At 43.0% G+C, this 15,627-nt stretch overlaps 1 protein-coding gene across 3 annotated transcripts in view; it reads left to right on the top strand.

Moving 5' to 3' along the window:
* Positions 1 to 9,053, top strand: part of lmo3 (LIM domain only 3) — a 29,304-nt gene extending 20,251 nt beyond the window's left edge. For all 3 annotated transcript variants that reach the window (XM_037243561.1, XM_037243563.1, XM_037243560.1), the window contains exons 3-4: positions 1,583 to 1,708; positions 7,431 to 9,053. In XM_037243561.1, the coding sequence (XP_037099456.1) occupies positions 1,583 to 1,708; positions 7,431 to 7,536 (232 nt within the window). In that variant the 3' untranslated portion in view covers positions 7,537 to 9,053. The remainder of the gene's footprint in view (positions 1 to 1,582; positions 1,709 to 7,430) is intronic.
* The last annotated feature ends 6,574 nt before the right edge of the window (positions 9,054 to 15,627 follow it).

Raw genomic sequence — 15,627 nt, 5'->3', positions numbered from 1 at the left:
TTTTAAACAGAAACGGGCCAGACGAATTTCAGGACAGACGCCCCGCAAAAATGAAACGGTAAAACAGAACACCGTTTTGATTCAATCCGACAGGCAGAAAGCTTATAACATCACTTTTTTACCCGAATACCTTCCATCATTTATAATCTGGGGAGCCTTGAGAGCATGCTATCTGAAAATGATTCGGGTTAGTGGAAGACAAGGACGTTCACCCCTGCAGAGTAAGCGGCGTCTCGCTGTGATTCTGTCGTACGGCGTAATACAGAGTGCTGCTGTTAGGCTCCAGCACACGTGCTCATTATCTCCGACTAAATCTATCATATCTAGCTCTTTCTTGTTTTTTTTTTTTAGATCAATTACCGTTCTTTGTAAGGAGAGAAGTCATCATTTCATCCATTTCATCCCAGCGCCTTTTGGCGATACGCAGGGGAAAAAAAAAAAAAAACGAAAGATAACAGAGACATATCTAAATTTAGAGGGCTCAAAGGAGAAGGCATAATTTTTTTAATTAAGTCAGTAATAATCCACAGAAGAGACCTTCTTTGTTTTCACCAAGCTTACCACGTTGGAAGCAATATCCTTCATTGTCTCAAGGTGTGTTGACAGTGGCCCTTAATTCTGGAGGTATTCATGAGGGCGCAATCTATCTGCTTCCTGTGCCTCTGGGAAACATACTTTCTGAAGGTTAATAAACAACCCTGCATATCCCAAGCCCCGAGATCATTTATCAGATTGCGATCTCTTACAGACTCAGAGAGTGGCATGCCGTTTTATCATTTTAACAACGATGGCTAAAAGTGCCCCAAGAAGTCTGCTTAATAGGTTATTTTGTTATATGATTTCGTTATCAGATTCTTTTCTCCCTTGTATCCCCGGTCTAGGTCGCTGTGTAGTAACAGCCCTGAATCCCTAATGAATACTCCTATTAAAGTCCCTGGAGCAGGCAGAGAAATAATAGGGTCCTCCCTGGGCAGTGGTGGAAGCCATGTCCCATCTATTTCAATGGCCCAAGCTGTGGCCCTGCATTTTTTTTTTTTTATGCTTTGGCCAAGACCAATCGAGCTTTTTTTATCCAATACCTATACTCGTCAATATCAGCAGGTCAGGTTGTTAAACTCTCAGTCAAACTTTACAAAGAAAATCACGCTTTCAAAACAACGACTTTGTTAGAGGTGTGTTTAGCTTAACGCTAGCAGACAATGGAAAACGTCATAGATAGGCTAACGAATAGCATCAGTGTGGTGGTGTTCTAATGATCGAAGATGTTACAAACTTGAACTAACTTGAAACGACAAACTATCCGAAATGATTCTCAAAGTCCACATTTTTACCGTGACCCTGCGTAGACTTGATGGAAAATTCAGTTCCCGCTCGGATGACGACCCTGAACAAAATAAGTGAGATAGAAAATGGATATAATAAAACTTTAATATATACAGCGTAGTCTATAAATGCGAAAGGTGTTTTTTTTGTCTTCAACATTTTGATCAGTCTATAAAAATTCCCGGTCTGCCTGGAAAGTGCAGGACTCCCAAAGTTGCAGTTTTACAGACGCTAATATTAGCTGTTCGATGTGGCGCAGGTTGTTTGGCGTGACGGGGAACTGCGCAGCCTGCAGCAAGCTAATTCCAGCCTTTGAGATGGTCATGAGAGCCAAAGAGAACGTCTACCACCTGGACTGCTTCGCGTGCCAGCTCTGCAATCAGAGGTGAGTGATTGAACTGCGTTGAACTGGCGTCTCGCCGCCGCTACCTGCATCCGGCCAAATAGCTGCTAGGGGAAGAACGATTGAGTTGTACTAACCCCGCTGATAGTTGAACATCCAGAGATTTATCACTCTAACAAGTGACCAGAGAGATACCCCAGACGGACATAGAGATGATGATCTTGTACTACGACTGCGGAGTTTCAGGCTAGACAAAACTAGTGGGGCCCCTCTGTACTTATTCTTCCATCAGTTTTCATTACGGGAAGTCTACTCAAATCCTGAACCTGGTCAGAGGTGACTGCTTGTACCACAATTGTGACTTTACAAAGACAACAATGCAGACTTCATTTTTAGAAAACTGCAACTCAAGGAAACAACAATGACGTATCTCATCGAGAATGTAAAATGTCAATTAAAAAGTTCTACAGATCGGATTTATATTTTTTAGTTATTCTAGACACCAACAATTTGTCTAATTGGAAAATCCTCATGATGAACGAGATCCACCTGGCATGTCCAGTATGAGAAAGCTGATTGGTGGAGCCATATGGGGGCGGGGCATACCACAGGTGAAACAGATGAAGGGAAAACAGACCTAAATTTTATGGGTGTGTTTTTGTTTTGGTTTGGTTTAGGTTTTTTTTGGGAGAATCTAGATGAGAAGAAATAGCCTAGCTCTAATGCTAACACTAGTATATTTTGGTTAATTGATTCAGCTCCACAAAGAAGTCGAAATATTTAAAGAAATAATTTGCAGTGTCAATTTTCTTGATAGTGTCAGCCAAAACTGCTTGCTTTATTTGTAAAGCAAGACCCGATTGATCCCAATACTGTGGACTTGGGGTATATATTACATTTTATCCCGTACACCTTGCCCACATATTGTAATTCAATGCGACAAAAGGTAAAGCTATCTCTTCTGCGGTAGGTGACCGCCAGTGAGTTTGCATTTGCGAAGGTTACACCAAGCACAATCAGACACAAAGGACATTAGTCTCGACGTCGCCGCCGTCCGCGCTAGCCAGACACATCGTGCATACTAAACGACAAGAGACCTGGTTACGCACAATTAGCACTTGGTTATTGTCTTGCCACTTCAGCCGGCTGCACCAGACAGCCTTTCCTAATAGAAGAAGTCAGCTAATCTTCATCAGCTAGACCCAGGCAAGCCAACTCTGCTCTGGCGCATTAAAACCCACTTAAGCGCGGGCAAATCTTTCTTTTTACATTAAGGCGGCTGATGGACTGTTGAATAAAATTGACGTTTGTGTGTTTCGCACGGTCCAGCGCGGCCTTGGAGGCGCCATTTAGATGCCCATCACAATTTTTGCCGGAGTCTGGCCACGGTTTATGGTGTGGCACCAGATTTAATTGAAGCTGTTCGTCAGCTTTGACTTTTTGTTTTCCAGTTTGTTACTAGCAGCAGATCTATACTATAATGGACAAAAAAATATTCCATCACTTAGAGATAATGGCTTTTTAACAGCACTTTGAGAATTTGAGTTCCATTTGTTTGAATTGCTTATTTTAAATAAGTTATATGAACATGTCCTTTGTTTGTTTTTGTTTATTCCACACAATAATTAAGACCTTGACATGGGATTACTTTTTGAAGGTTTCTGAATTCAATTGATCAAAAATCTGCATCTCACAAATTGAATCTTACCATGTTCCTGTCTTTGTTGTTTGCGTTGCCTTCGAATGCCTTTGTCGCGAGTAACACGTTTCGGTAAGGTAAAATGCTCAACATTTATCGTGTGATTAATAGATTGACCTTCAGCAAATTGCTCTTAGCTCTCTCGGGATCTCGCTTTTCCTGAATAGTTTATCCGCCTTGTTTCGGAATGTCTGAAAATGGGCTCCTGCGCTTTGTCTAGCATACCGATCCCGCCGCTCGCCTTGTTCACTGGCACCATCTCTGTCCCCTCTCATTTCCCGGCCTCAAACAAACACGAAAGACCGGCCCCCCTCCTCGCCTCCCCTCCCATTGACGCGCTCCCCCGACAGGCCCTTCAATAAAGCAATCTAATCCATCTCGCAAATGGCCCAGAGATTTCTCTGTGGAACGTCGTCAGAAAATGTGAAATCTGATAAACAGAGCAGGCGATCGGCGGGTCGGCAGGGGTCAGGCGGTGTAATTATCCGTCGCTCCTCCAGGTCAGCCGCCGCGTAAATTGGCGTTTGAAGGTTGAATTGCTACAATCACGAATGAACGTCCAGCCCACTCCCACCATAGTTTCCCATATATCAACCCGTGTCTTCCGTTCCTTTGTGGGTGCATTCAAACTACCCGAGAGAACTCGGAAGCCGGTGATTATTCTGATTCCATCACTGTAGGACTCTAATAGTCATTGCCATGCTCTGCTATTAAAGGCCTTGGTTAAGTGATAGGCCAATTAGTGCACGGGAGCGAGTGACCATGACCTTTGTTCTTTGTCACCATCACTGTCAAATTGACAGCCATCTATGTATTGCCATGAGGGCAAAGCAATGAAGAGTGTGATAAATGGGAAAGCCTCAGTGGTTATCTTACTTGTGCATCTGCCAGATTTTTTTTTTTCCCCCACTCCTAGCATGACTTTGAAATGTTATCAAGCAAAGGGGAGTAACTACCCCCCTTGTCCGTGGTCCGTCAGTGAAAATATAGGATCCTACATCAGCCCCGATTCCTGGTGTCTGCACCCAATGCGGCCTCACTCCTTTAAAGCAAACATAAATCTACCGTGGTGACCTTCCCAATTGCCAGGGCCTGTTATTCTCCCTACCTGAGCGGCAGCCAGGAAGCCGGAGCCGAAAGGAACGGGCGACCGCTTCCGAAAAAGAGGTGTTGGGAATAGGGAAGGAGATATGAGCCTCCATCCAGCAAGCAGTTAGCCGCAGATCAGCCGTGGGGGACAGCTAATCGATGAGGCTGTCGTCCAGCCTCATCATCTAGCCAGTGCTGGCCCAATTTCCCCCTGATGAGCTGGAGGCCACAGTCTGGGGAGGCTGGAGGAAGGTTAGAGCAGAGAGGAGCAGGATGGGTGACAGTGCAGGCGAAGGTCAGTGCTGATAAGGGGCCGGGGTGCGGGGGGGGTCCATACTTGAGCCTTGGAAGGAGAGACTGACGCCAATTGGGTTCAGTGCGGCAAAGCTCAGCCACGGGTGCCTTGTATGTCATGAGTCAGGCTTGTTAGACAGGGGCCTAATAGGCAATAAGGGACATAGTTGTCACTTTGTGTATGATTGGTGTCGAGAACTGGGAGACTGCGGGGTAGGCGCATTCCGGCTTCCACATCCTGATCTAGAAAATGATCACGACACGTGAAAATATACAAAGAAGGACATTCCGAACTCATTTACAGTTACGTTTCGATTTTTTGCTGAATTTTCTTCGATCGTTAACTTTTTCCCAAGTCTGCTCTGGTTTTTAGATTCTGCAGTTTAGATTGAACCGTAGACCTGTTGATCATACAAATAATCTGCTAGCATAAACACCGAACAACCTTTTCTATACTTACCATTGTCTGCCTTGACCACTTTCTCAGAAGATCGGGTCGGGAAAAAATCCCACACCCCGCACCGCAGGATTATCAGTCAAGATATTTCCGAGGCATCCAACAATTGGGCCTTGGGGAAAACATACCCAGCTCGATTACCTCTATGTCCGTACCTTCCGAAAGTGATAGAACCACGCTACACAGTATAGATGACTAATGACCCTAAACCCACTGCAAAAACAAATCCCCCCCCAATTGTCCTTGTGTTGTCGGATGACAACGTAGAACCCCGGTCCTATTCATAAGGCCGAGTATTTGCCAACACTAACTACATGTGGCGCGGCTCACTTTTTCTCCCGTTTCCTCATTTGAGTGGAAAGCGACTACTCTAGTTAACACGTGCCTCCGGGGCATATAGCTGGCATCGCAATGCATCTTTTAAGTGTGCGCCTGTGGAAGCCATTTTTTTTTTCCCTTCTCCCCCCCCCCCCTACAACAAGAGGTCTCTAAAGACTCATTAGTCACACTCACCTCTCGGTAAAGAAAAGGAAGAAAGGGAGAGATGAAGAAAGAGTCAGACGACGATGACTGCATGCACAGTAAGCAGCTGTATGACCATAATACGAATACAACAATTGTATTAATGATGTCAAGGGACTCTCATTATGGTTCGCAAACAATGCTTTAAGTATTTTATAATTTTTTTATTAGATTTTAAATAACTTGATCTTAGTCATAAATCTTGTTCAGCTTAGTATAACACTATTTTTTAAAGTTCCTATAGTTGCAACACTAATTGGCCATTATTTTAAGTTGCAGAAACAGCAAGCTACTTTTCAAACCTGACCTAATAGAACCGCAGGAGAGAAAGAAAAAAACTGTCGGCTATTGTTTGTTCCAGGAACTGGAAATAGTCAGGGGCGACAAAACGTCCTTTATTAGACACGCCTGTGATGGGCTCCGGTGTAATATCCTCATCAAAATTGCCGCACAGATGTCACATATGCTGTTGACATTTCACCGAGCAGAAACAATTTGTCTGTGTGAAATAGGAGGAGAGGAAACGAGCACGGGAAGGTGAAAAGGGGGAGAAACAATTTGACTGGAGGAGAGAAGGAGTGCAAAAAAAAAAAAACAGGTTGACATGAGGTCATTATAAGAGTGGACACAGTGTAAGCAGAAAAATAATAGAGTTTAGAGGCGGTTATTTTCAAGTAGCAATATGTAGAAATTTGACCTACAGCGGGAAATAAATCGTTTGTTCTTACTGGTTTTATCGTGTTTGGTGAACGTTTGTTTGGTTTAACATTTATGATAGTTAGCCTCAATCTTTTAAAGATTCAGTCAGCTGATGTACGTACTTTGGAGGTCCAAAATACTGCCGCTCACCTCTTAACTGGAACACGTAAGAGGGAGCAGATCATTCTGTTTGTTCTCAAATCTAAATGGTTTGGTCCTACCTTGCGTCTCTAAAACTGTTACTTGGGCTAATAATGAAAATACAAAATGTGTCGTCATTGCCACTGAAACCCAATTTTACCTTCTTGACTGCCCCTAATGGTCTATAAGGATGATTTCAAGTGATATGTGTTCCGAGCACAAAGCTTCAGCGAATGTTTTCCTAAGTAATTATAATCCCTTCCTCGGAGCATGCCTTTTGCCTTCTTCCCCCAAAACACATTGGTCTCACCTTTTTACGGTTTATCTGTTAATTGGTCCCAAACGGATGTAACAAATCATGCTCTCAATCTGCCCTCCGGCGCTGGATAAGCACAACGAACACGTCAGGTACAGAAGCTAGCGCGTAGCTTCCAGCTATGAATTTTGTATTCTTAGTATCCGTTGAAAGTCAAACAAGAGAAACAGTCAACCCCCCCCCCCCCCCCCCCCCAACCCGCGTACCCTCTGGTAAACACTGGCACCGGTGTTCGCCGACCTTGTCCAACCTAAAGGGAGATAAGCGACCCTCAGGACAATTCAGTGAGAGTTGCCTCTCGTCCGACGTAATCTCCACTTGGCGCTGTGTTGAAATGTAAAAAAAATAACCGCGGACTCCCCCTTGTGAGGATTGCGCTTCCGGGAATGATTGTAAGGGACTAAAGAAACGCCTGTTTTCCCCAAGTTGCTCAAATTTTTCAGCTAAAGGGGTTTGGCACATCGCTAGCTCCCAAAGACAAGCTAGCGCCGCTAGCTTACCGCTCGATACTTTTCAGCCTTCTCACCGCTCTTCTCCACTCTTGCAGGTTTTGCGTGGGAGACAAGTTCTTCCTGAAGAACAACATGATCCTGTGCCAGACGGACTACGAAGAAGGCCTGATGAAGGAAGGCTATGCCCCCCAAGTCCGCTGACCCTCGTAAGAGCGGGGCGGGGGGCGAGGCCAAAAACAGGAGGAAGACACAGGAAATGGAAAAAAGACTGATGGAAAGCTTGCAATCATACAACAAATAGCACTATGGCTTCCTGTCCGGCTCCTGCTCGCCCCCTCCCCCCCACGTGTACATAACGAAGCCACATCCGGAATCGAAGGTACCTGACTGTACAGAATAGCCATAGAGACCGCGACATAGCGGTCAGGCAGCGACCCCAAAAGCGGACTCTTAAGTAAAAATTTTTGTTTGTGACTGACAAGTGCTGCCTCAGAAGAACCCAAAGCAAGTTGTTGGACAGATCTTTACATGTGTCAACTTTTATGACAAGGACTGCGCGGTCCAACTACTTGAATTGAAAACACGCAGAGGTATTGTCAATCAGTGTATCTTTGGGATAAACACCTTTTTATTGGATGTTGTTAAGTGTAAACAGAGAAGCTTCAGAAAAAAAAATAATTTAATACTTGCGTGGGTGTGTGTGGGGTGTGTGTGTAAATCGCTTGTCATTTTTGAAGGAATTTTTCTCATGCAATCTCAGTTTGGTCTGTGGAGTCAACAACAGGTTGATGTCATATTTTTCAATGTTTATTCTTTTTACTGACGGTACGATTGATTTTTTTTTTTCCAGTTTTGTGCATAAGGATTTGGCGTTGCTGTTGTAATTATCGTTTTTATAAAATTGGATAAATAGCAGAAATTTGATGTCTGGGTTGAACCGGACAACAGTTAAATATGGATGATCATTAATGGAACAGTCCATTTTCCGGAATCGAAATAGCACAAAGCAACTTGATAATAACAAAAAGCGAAAATCGAGATTCTACATTTTCAAGGCAAGGTATATTCCATATCAACAAATCGCCCGAGACTTTTGCACAATAGTTTGAATTTAACAGCCAATAATAATAATGATGATGAATGAGACGAGCCATTATGGACTAGAATAGCGCTTTGGCGCTACCGAGCCTCATACTTGGAAAATCACTGGACCAGATTTGTCTTGAGGGTTTTTTTATTTCAATTGGAAATGTATTTATTGAACTTTTTATTAGGAAGCTGGCGATACGCTCATGGAGGCTGGTTGTTGTTGTAGCAGTTGTACAGGTGACCTTGAAACGTTTGGTTAACGTTCAGACGATTATTTATTTAAGCAGTTCTCGTCCGGAATTTGGCTTCGCTTCAACGCGCTGATTTTCGAACGCCATCGGATGCGCGACTCCGCTCGCCAATCGCGGCCTCGTCATCTTGACCTCCTCGTCCACGAGTTAACCGTCCGCTCAGCGTGTTTTTTCTTCACTTCAAAAATGTCCTCTATAAAATGAAGGTGTACATAAAAAAACAAAAAGAATATTTCCTTTTGCTTGCCTATTGTACAATTTTTTCTTTTTAATGTGTCATCCAGCATGAGATGTTTATTTTTAGGACAACGCTTGTAAATACTGTAATTGTAATAATTTTAAGCACAAATGTAATACAGTTTTATTGTGTTACACTGAGTTTGGTGTCTGTTTTTTTCTCCCCGTGTCATTTCGTAGGGGGCAAAATGAGCATGAGTTCAAGCGGTTGACGGGAGAAATTTATATCTGAAGATAGGTTTACATTTTCAAAGCCATTTCGAAGGCCATGTGTTTGCTGGAGCTGCTAAGGTTAAGTATCTAGCTCAAGGGCACAGCATTAGATGCAAACCAGCCATCGGGGAAGAAAAAAAAAAGTCAGTTTTCTCTGTCTATTACCCTAACCAACGGAGCATGTTGCAGCTTATGATATATGACTGATTTGAAGTGCAATAATTTCCTTAGTTTGTTGTCTCTGATGCTTCTGGGGCAAAAAAAATATCCATTTCAGCCTAGCTCAGATGGAAGGAACCCTAATGAAATCTCAAAGTGAATTTGAGGCCTTGTGATTGGTTAATTATAAACATCTCCAGTTCTAAAAGGGTGTGTACACTTTTGCAACTATATTATTTTGTATTCCCTTTTAAAACATTTATTTTTTCAATTGTGTTGACCAGGTTATAGGTCACAGTATCTATTTTTTTAAAGTATCACAAAGTCACATCTCCAGTTCTAAAAGGGTGTGTACACTTTTGCAACCATATTATTTTGTATTCCTTTTAAAATATTTTTTTTTTTCAATTGTGTTGACCAGGTTATAGGTCACATTAGTATCTATTTTTTAAAGTATCACAAACTGAAGAAAACTATTTGCGGTTGTAAAAAACAAAGTAAAATATTTTCTATTTTGGTCTCATTGTTTTGTCAAGCATGAAACAGAACGCTTCATTTCTACTTTGCCGTCAGCAGCCTTCAAGATGGAATCGAGTGATCTCCTCGTGCGTGGGGGGTTATTTCTACTAATTACCTGGATTTCAATTTGGAATCATCTGGAATGTTGAGGTAAAACATTTGGATTAAAGTTATTGCGCCAATTAGCAAGGTGCTTCTAAAGTGCCCTGTGTAGTTTTGGTGAAAGCGATGCTTCCATCACATTGCCGAGGATAATATCCAGCCCAATTAAGCTAATTGAATTTCCTTATCCAGAGACACGAGGAAAAAAGAAAGAACGTCTTTGATTAGGCTCAAGCTGTTGAAAGTCCTTTAGTAGATGAAAACACTCGAGTCGATGGGAGATTACAGCCGAGCGAAATTAAAAGAAAGTGTGGCAACCGCAGGGAAGATTCGTGCTAATGGCAGACATGTGTCATGTGTTATTTTGCCTCGGCTGTTCCGGAGTCAGATGTTAGTTTCCTCCTCGTGGCCTAGCGCTGATAGCCTAGCGTCATTAGCGTCGTGTTGTCTTTTGTGACAGCGGTGATACATCGCAACGTGACGGCTATTAGCGCAAATACAAGATGTGCATTTTGAATACCCTGTTGTTTTCGCTTCACCGATTGATTTCAAAATAAGATAGAACCTTGAGAAAAGTAAAGAAGGTTTAAAGAACCGCGCCACGTCGCTCACAGCCAAAGTGAGTTGCTTGAGCACAAAGAAAAACCCAAATTCTCCCACGTCCAAATCGACAGTCATTAAGAGCGTTTAGAAAAAGTATTAGCTGCCAGGCTGTGTATCGTTAGCGTCTTCATCCCTGTGTTAATGCTGACCCTGGAGTTAGCGCTGCTCTCCGTTGCCAAACGGCTCCAGGGGCAAAAATAATGATCTTTACAGACATGCCAATGCTATCTGGACCAGATAACGCTGCTTTAATGACTCCTTATCCTTTGGCCCTCTCAAGGAGATGGCCGCCCTGGCAAATAAATTCCAGTTGTTGGGTCATTAGCTCTTTATTGCGGTGATAATGGATTTTGTATTTTTGGGTCTGATTTGAGTGTAAGACCCGAGCGAATTTGACTCTTTGAACAATTAGTCAGTTCCCAGGAAGAGTACAACAGTATTATAATGATTTGTTCTGAGTTGAACTAAAAATAGAAATGTCCACCACAAGCTTGTTTTGATTTCATGCTATCGCTAATAATTTATTTCTCAAACTAGCCAGATTATTAAACCGTCTCGAACTATATACATAAAGAAAAATGGCATTCAATCCAAAGTTTTCCCGCAGAAGATAAAGAATATATAGTAATCCCTCGTTTATCGCGGATAATTGGTTCCAAAAACCACCCGCGATAAGTGAAATCCGCGAAGTACGGTCACCGACAAGAAGTACTGGGCAGGCTAACGAGTTAGCGGAAAGATGCTGATTCGCGATCGTGCTAACACGCGAAAACGGACTTCTAAAGGAATGTAAACGAACATTTGGAGCAATACTACATTATCCTAAAAGTTAGACACATGTTTCCTCAATTTAGAAGTTTTATTTTGACTTTTAAATGTTTTTTTTTAATTTGGAAAAAAGATCCGCGATGTAGTGAAGCCGCGATAAACGAAACGCAAAGTAGCGAGGGATCACTGTATATCTGTATATGCACAATTTCTTAATATCTTGGGCCATTTGTATCTCGAGGGGCCATTTTAGTCCACGTGCTGGTTGCACTTTCATCATTAACCCACTGCTTTCATTTTAAGATAATCCTCTGTGATATTTGCATTTGTTCTTTTGTTTAAACCTTTCATAATCATGCAAATACCCATGCAATAACATTGGGGATTAGTGAAGGTTAGGGCAATTAAAACCTTTAATATGGAGTCACAACCTTAGCCAGCAGAGTATTGACAATCGGGATGGAAAGAACGTCAGCGAGACACGCAATTAGCACCTCATTGATCGCATTAATGTCCCGTCGCAAATCTGACCCCGTCAAGTGATCTGCCGCATGGCCATCGGGATTCATTGCAGCGTTTAGGTCTGTGAACTCGGTTCTTTTGAAGTGGTTGGATAACTTCTACCAGATGCCCGTTTAAGACCTTCGTCTAGGAGGTCAACCGTGCAAGGAAAATCACAGCAACGAGTCACCTGACCAGTAAAAGTGATTTAAAGTCTTAAAAAGATTCCATTGCTTATGTGGTTTACTGGTCACAAATACAATTAATTAAATTGGTGAATCATTTGTTGAATCATCATCGACAGATTTATGGAGCCTTTTGGAGACACTGACTGACCCGGTCTGCAAATGAACAGTGATGAATGGTCATCTGGTTCTGTCTCAAGGGAATTGTAAACCTTTCAATTACCCGTATTTTTTTGAAATTTATAGCCTAACAAAAGTTATGCTCTGAAGGGATCGGCGTGAATCTGCTGAGTTCCCCAAAATCTGATGGTTTCGAAGAACTATAAACTTGAGGTTGCTTCACACAACTCATCAAGGGATCTTGAGCACCTGGGTTCATCTCACACACTTGATGACAATGCTGAGGCTATAAAAGGGTTAAGTCAAGTCAAGTTTATTTATATAGCCCTAAATCACAAACAAGTCTCAAAGGGCTTCACATATCCATAAAATTCATGTTCCTTTCAGTTCCTTGTTTGTCTTCAGAGAGTCAACACCATCATTTGGCTCTCTAAATTTGTGTGTGGTTTTACTGAACTTTTGTTATGCGCCATTGTCGTAAGTGACTTATTTCAAAGACTCACTTGTTCATTCCGATATTAATTATATTGAAAAATGGGTTTAGTGATCTGAATCAAACTTCTAGCCGGGTCATGCTGTTTTGGAAATGAAGAACGGGTGGGAGTCATTTTTTTCCCCACCAGTTAGTAATGAAGAGCTGTGTAATTTTGTTGGTTTTCCTCCCGGTTCCACCAACGCTATGTCGATCTCACCCTGCCTTCCTTCATAGGCTGTTGATGGCGACCCTGCGTGTTTATGAAGCGCTGTTTCCGTATGACCTAATCTCAAACAAATTGGAAAGATGATTGTTATCTGCGGGTGGTATCGGAGCCGCCTTATTCTTCAACAACAACCTTCAGAAAACCTTTCAGGATGAAAAAGGCAGTGGAGGTTTCAGTGTAGATTATTGAAAAGGCAATTTTCCCACCCAGCTCGTTTGGTTAGATGCAATGAAACGTCTTATTTTGTTGCGGGGGAAAATGGTGGAGGAAACTCAAAAGGCATTTTTTTTCTCCCTTTGCTCCACCTATCTCTCGAGAGGATGAGTATAATCAAACAGGGCAGATGGAGGATCTGAAGAACTTGCAGAAAATGCAATCGGGCAAACTTTTCCTCTCTAATTTTAATCTCACATATTGACAACTTTAGTAGTATCAGCAAATAAACGTCGTGACCAAAAATAGGGAAAAATTCCTCCTCGCCGAAACACGTTCTGAATATAACGCTCCTCTACGATCCGCTGATCCGTATGAACCTGGAACAATTATCAAGCTTGCAGAACACAAGGTCACGGTCTCTCTCCCAATCAGCTCCCATGTAACATCACACAACAGCCATAACTCTCGTCATTAACTCGCCGCGCACGTCTCACCCTGCCAACTGCGGCCCCTGCAAGCCCTCGCTACTGACTTACGGTTATTAAGGAGGCTGTAGACTAAGGTGACGCTAACAACAACAGTGAGCTCCACAAATGTGCAGACCATGCTGTAATTGCGAACTGGAAGAGCACAGGGGTTGGCTTGATAAGGACGCCGGGCCTCCATCCTAATGGGTACTCTGGAGACTCTCAGGCAGGAGCGCCTGCTGCCAATCCCGGCACTGACCAACTGACAACACGGGGGGGGTCTTGATGGGGCCGCGGCCTCGCTGTAATTACTGTTCACCATCCCGTTCCGGAACCTGACACTGCTAATTCTTTGCCAAACTATAGCCTTAAAGGCCAAGGCTGACCGTGGAGTATCTTCTGAAAGTCATGAATATAACAAAACCATGTAGGGGCAGGGGGGGTGGGGGTTTAGTAGCAACACCAGAAACCACATTTGAGAATTTCTGATTAGCTCCCCGCCAAGTTTCATGTCGCCACCATTTTGTGTGTTTGTTTGCCGAGATATCTGCATCTGTAAAGTCACAAAAGACTTTCTTTTGGCCGCCTCCGCCGCTGAACCCTTGACCGCACTAGCACAATTTAAAAGAAGGCGCCCACGTAGAAATTTTGCCGTGGTGTAACTCACTCTGGATTGAAAGTGTGGGCAGAGCGGGAGGGGAACAATATACTGTATGAGTTCTCGCAAGCACAAGAGAGCGAGACGCTGGAGATGGGGAAGACTGCCGTGTTTGTATTTGTCTTTGAAGACGGAACGGAGCGGTTGAGCGGGGAGGGTCTCCGGGGAGCAGCTAGGCTAAAGCCATCGCCAGAGGCTCTACCCCAGGGCCTCCCAGCCGCATGAAGCACTACTGAGGCATCGGGACTTACCTGGGACCTGCCTGCAGGGACAACAAAGAAACCAAAACAGCCAGTATGAATAATACATTTTTGCACTGGGAGATACTGCTTAACAATCACCCCGATGCTACAGGGAGAGAGTTTCAACTTTAATTAATACGTTACACAGAACTGCGGGGAAGAGTCGGCGTTACTGACCACACCATGTTCAATGCAATCGGGAAGACTTTCCCGGGTATAACTCCAGATTGTCCAGCTCAGTGACTTTAGTAAATGCAAATATTTGATGCGTGAGTGCTGGTAGTTGTCTATCCAGATGTTTCGGCCTTCGACCAGTCCTAGCTTAAAAAGTTCTGTTTTGCTAAAGCAAACATATCTCGCATAGTCGGCATCCGACTACATTACTGTATTTTCCGGACTATAAGGCGCACCGGACTATAAGGCGCACCTTCAATGAATGGGCCATTTTAAAACTTTGTCCTTTTATAAGGCGCACTGGACTATAAGGCGCACCATTAATGCATCATGTCGGATTTTTAATCCAAAACAAATCATTCTCCAGTTTATCTTTTTTATTTCAACTTCAGACACAACAAATTACTTTATAATCACAAAATAATGATCCATAGTCTTTTTGATTCATGATTCATAGTCTTCAGCGGGCCACTTATGATTGATTTCATGACACAATGCTTCGGGCCAGTTTAAATTTTGGAATTTGGTCCATATATAAGGCGCACCGGACTATAAGGCGCACTTTTGAGAAAATTTTAGGTTTTTAGGTGCGCCTTATAGTCCGGAAAATACGGTAATTACAAATGATAATAAAGTTTGAATTGGAACATCTGCTAGTTTTCACCAAGAATTAAAGCCAGCTCTTGTTGGGAACGGTTTTATGTTACTACAACGATTTATCCTTTTAGACAGCAGCCACACTGCAACCCTTAAAATATCCCAATGAAAGAGACTAGTCCGAGTCTTATTAGGGTCGGCGTAAAAAGCTATTCCTTGGATTTAATCTCCAATGGAGAGAAGAAACAAGAGGCTGTAGATAAAAGTTAGTAATGGTAATGATGCCAAAGAATGATTTCTGCTGAGGGAATTGGATATAGTGCCACAGGGAAGAGATGGAGAAGAAAAACCGCAGGGAAGGAGGAGGCATCCACATCAGCATTTCATGCAGGTGCACCCAAACTCACAAAAAAAGATTATCATAATGTAGAGGCAAAGGTGGGCTCATTGCCCTCATTTCTTGTCTGTCCCATTCACCCAAATATTCACCCGATACCTTCCAAGTGAAAATACACAGCAGGGCTGAATATATAATTTAATAATTCTGATG

Source organism: Syngnathus acus, chromosome 23 (assembly GCF_901709675.1).
Source record: "Syngnathus acus chromosome 23, fSynAcu1.2, whole genome shotgun sequence".
Taxonomy (NCBI): domain Eukaryota; kingdom Metazoa; phylum Chordata; class Actinopteri; order Syngnathiformes; family Syngnathidae; genus Syngnathus; species Syngnathus acus.
Note: the sequence above shows the minus strand (reverse complement) of the source record. Positions and strands in the feature narration are given on the sequence as shown.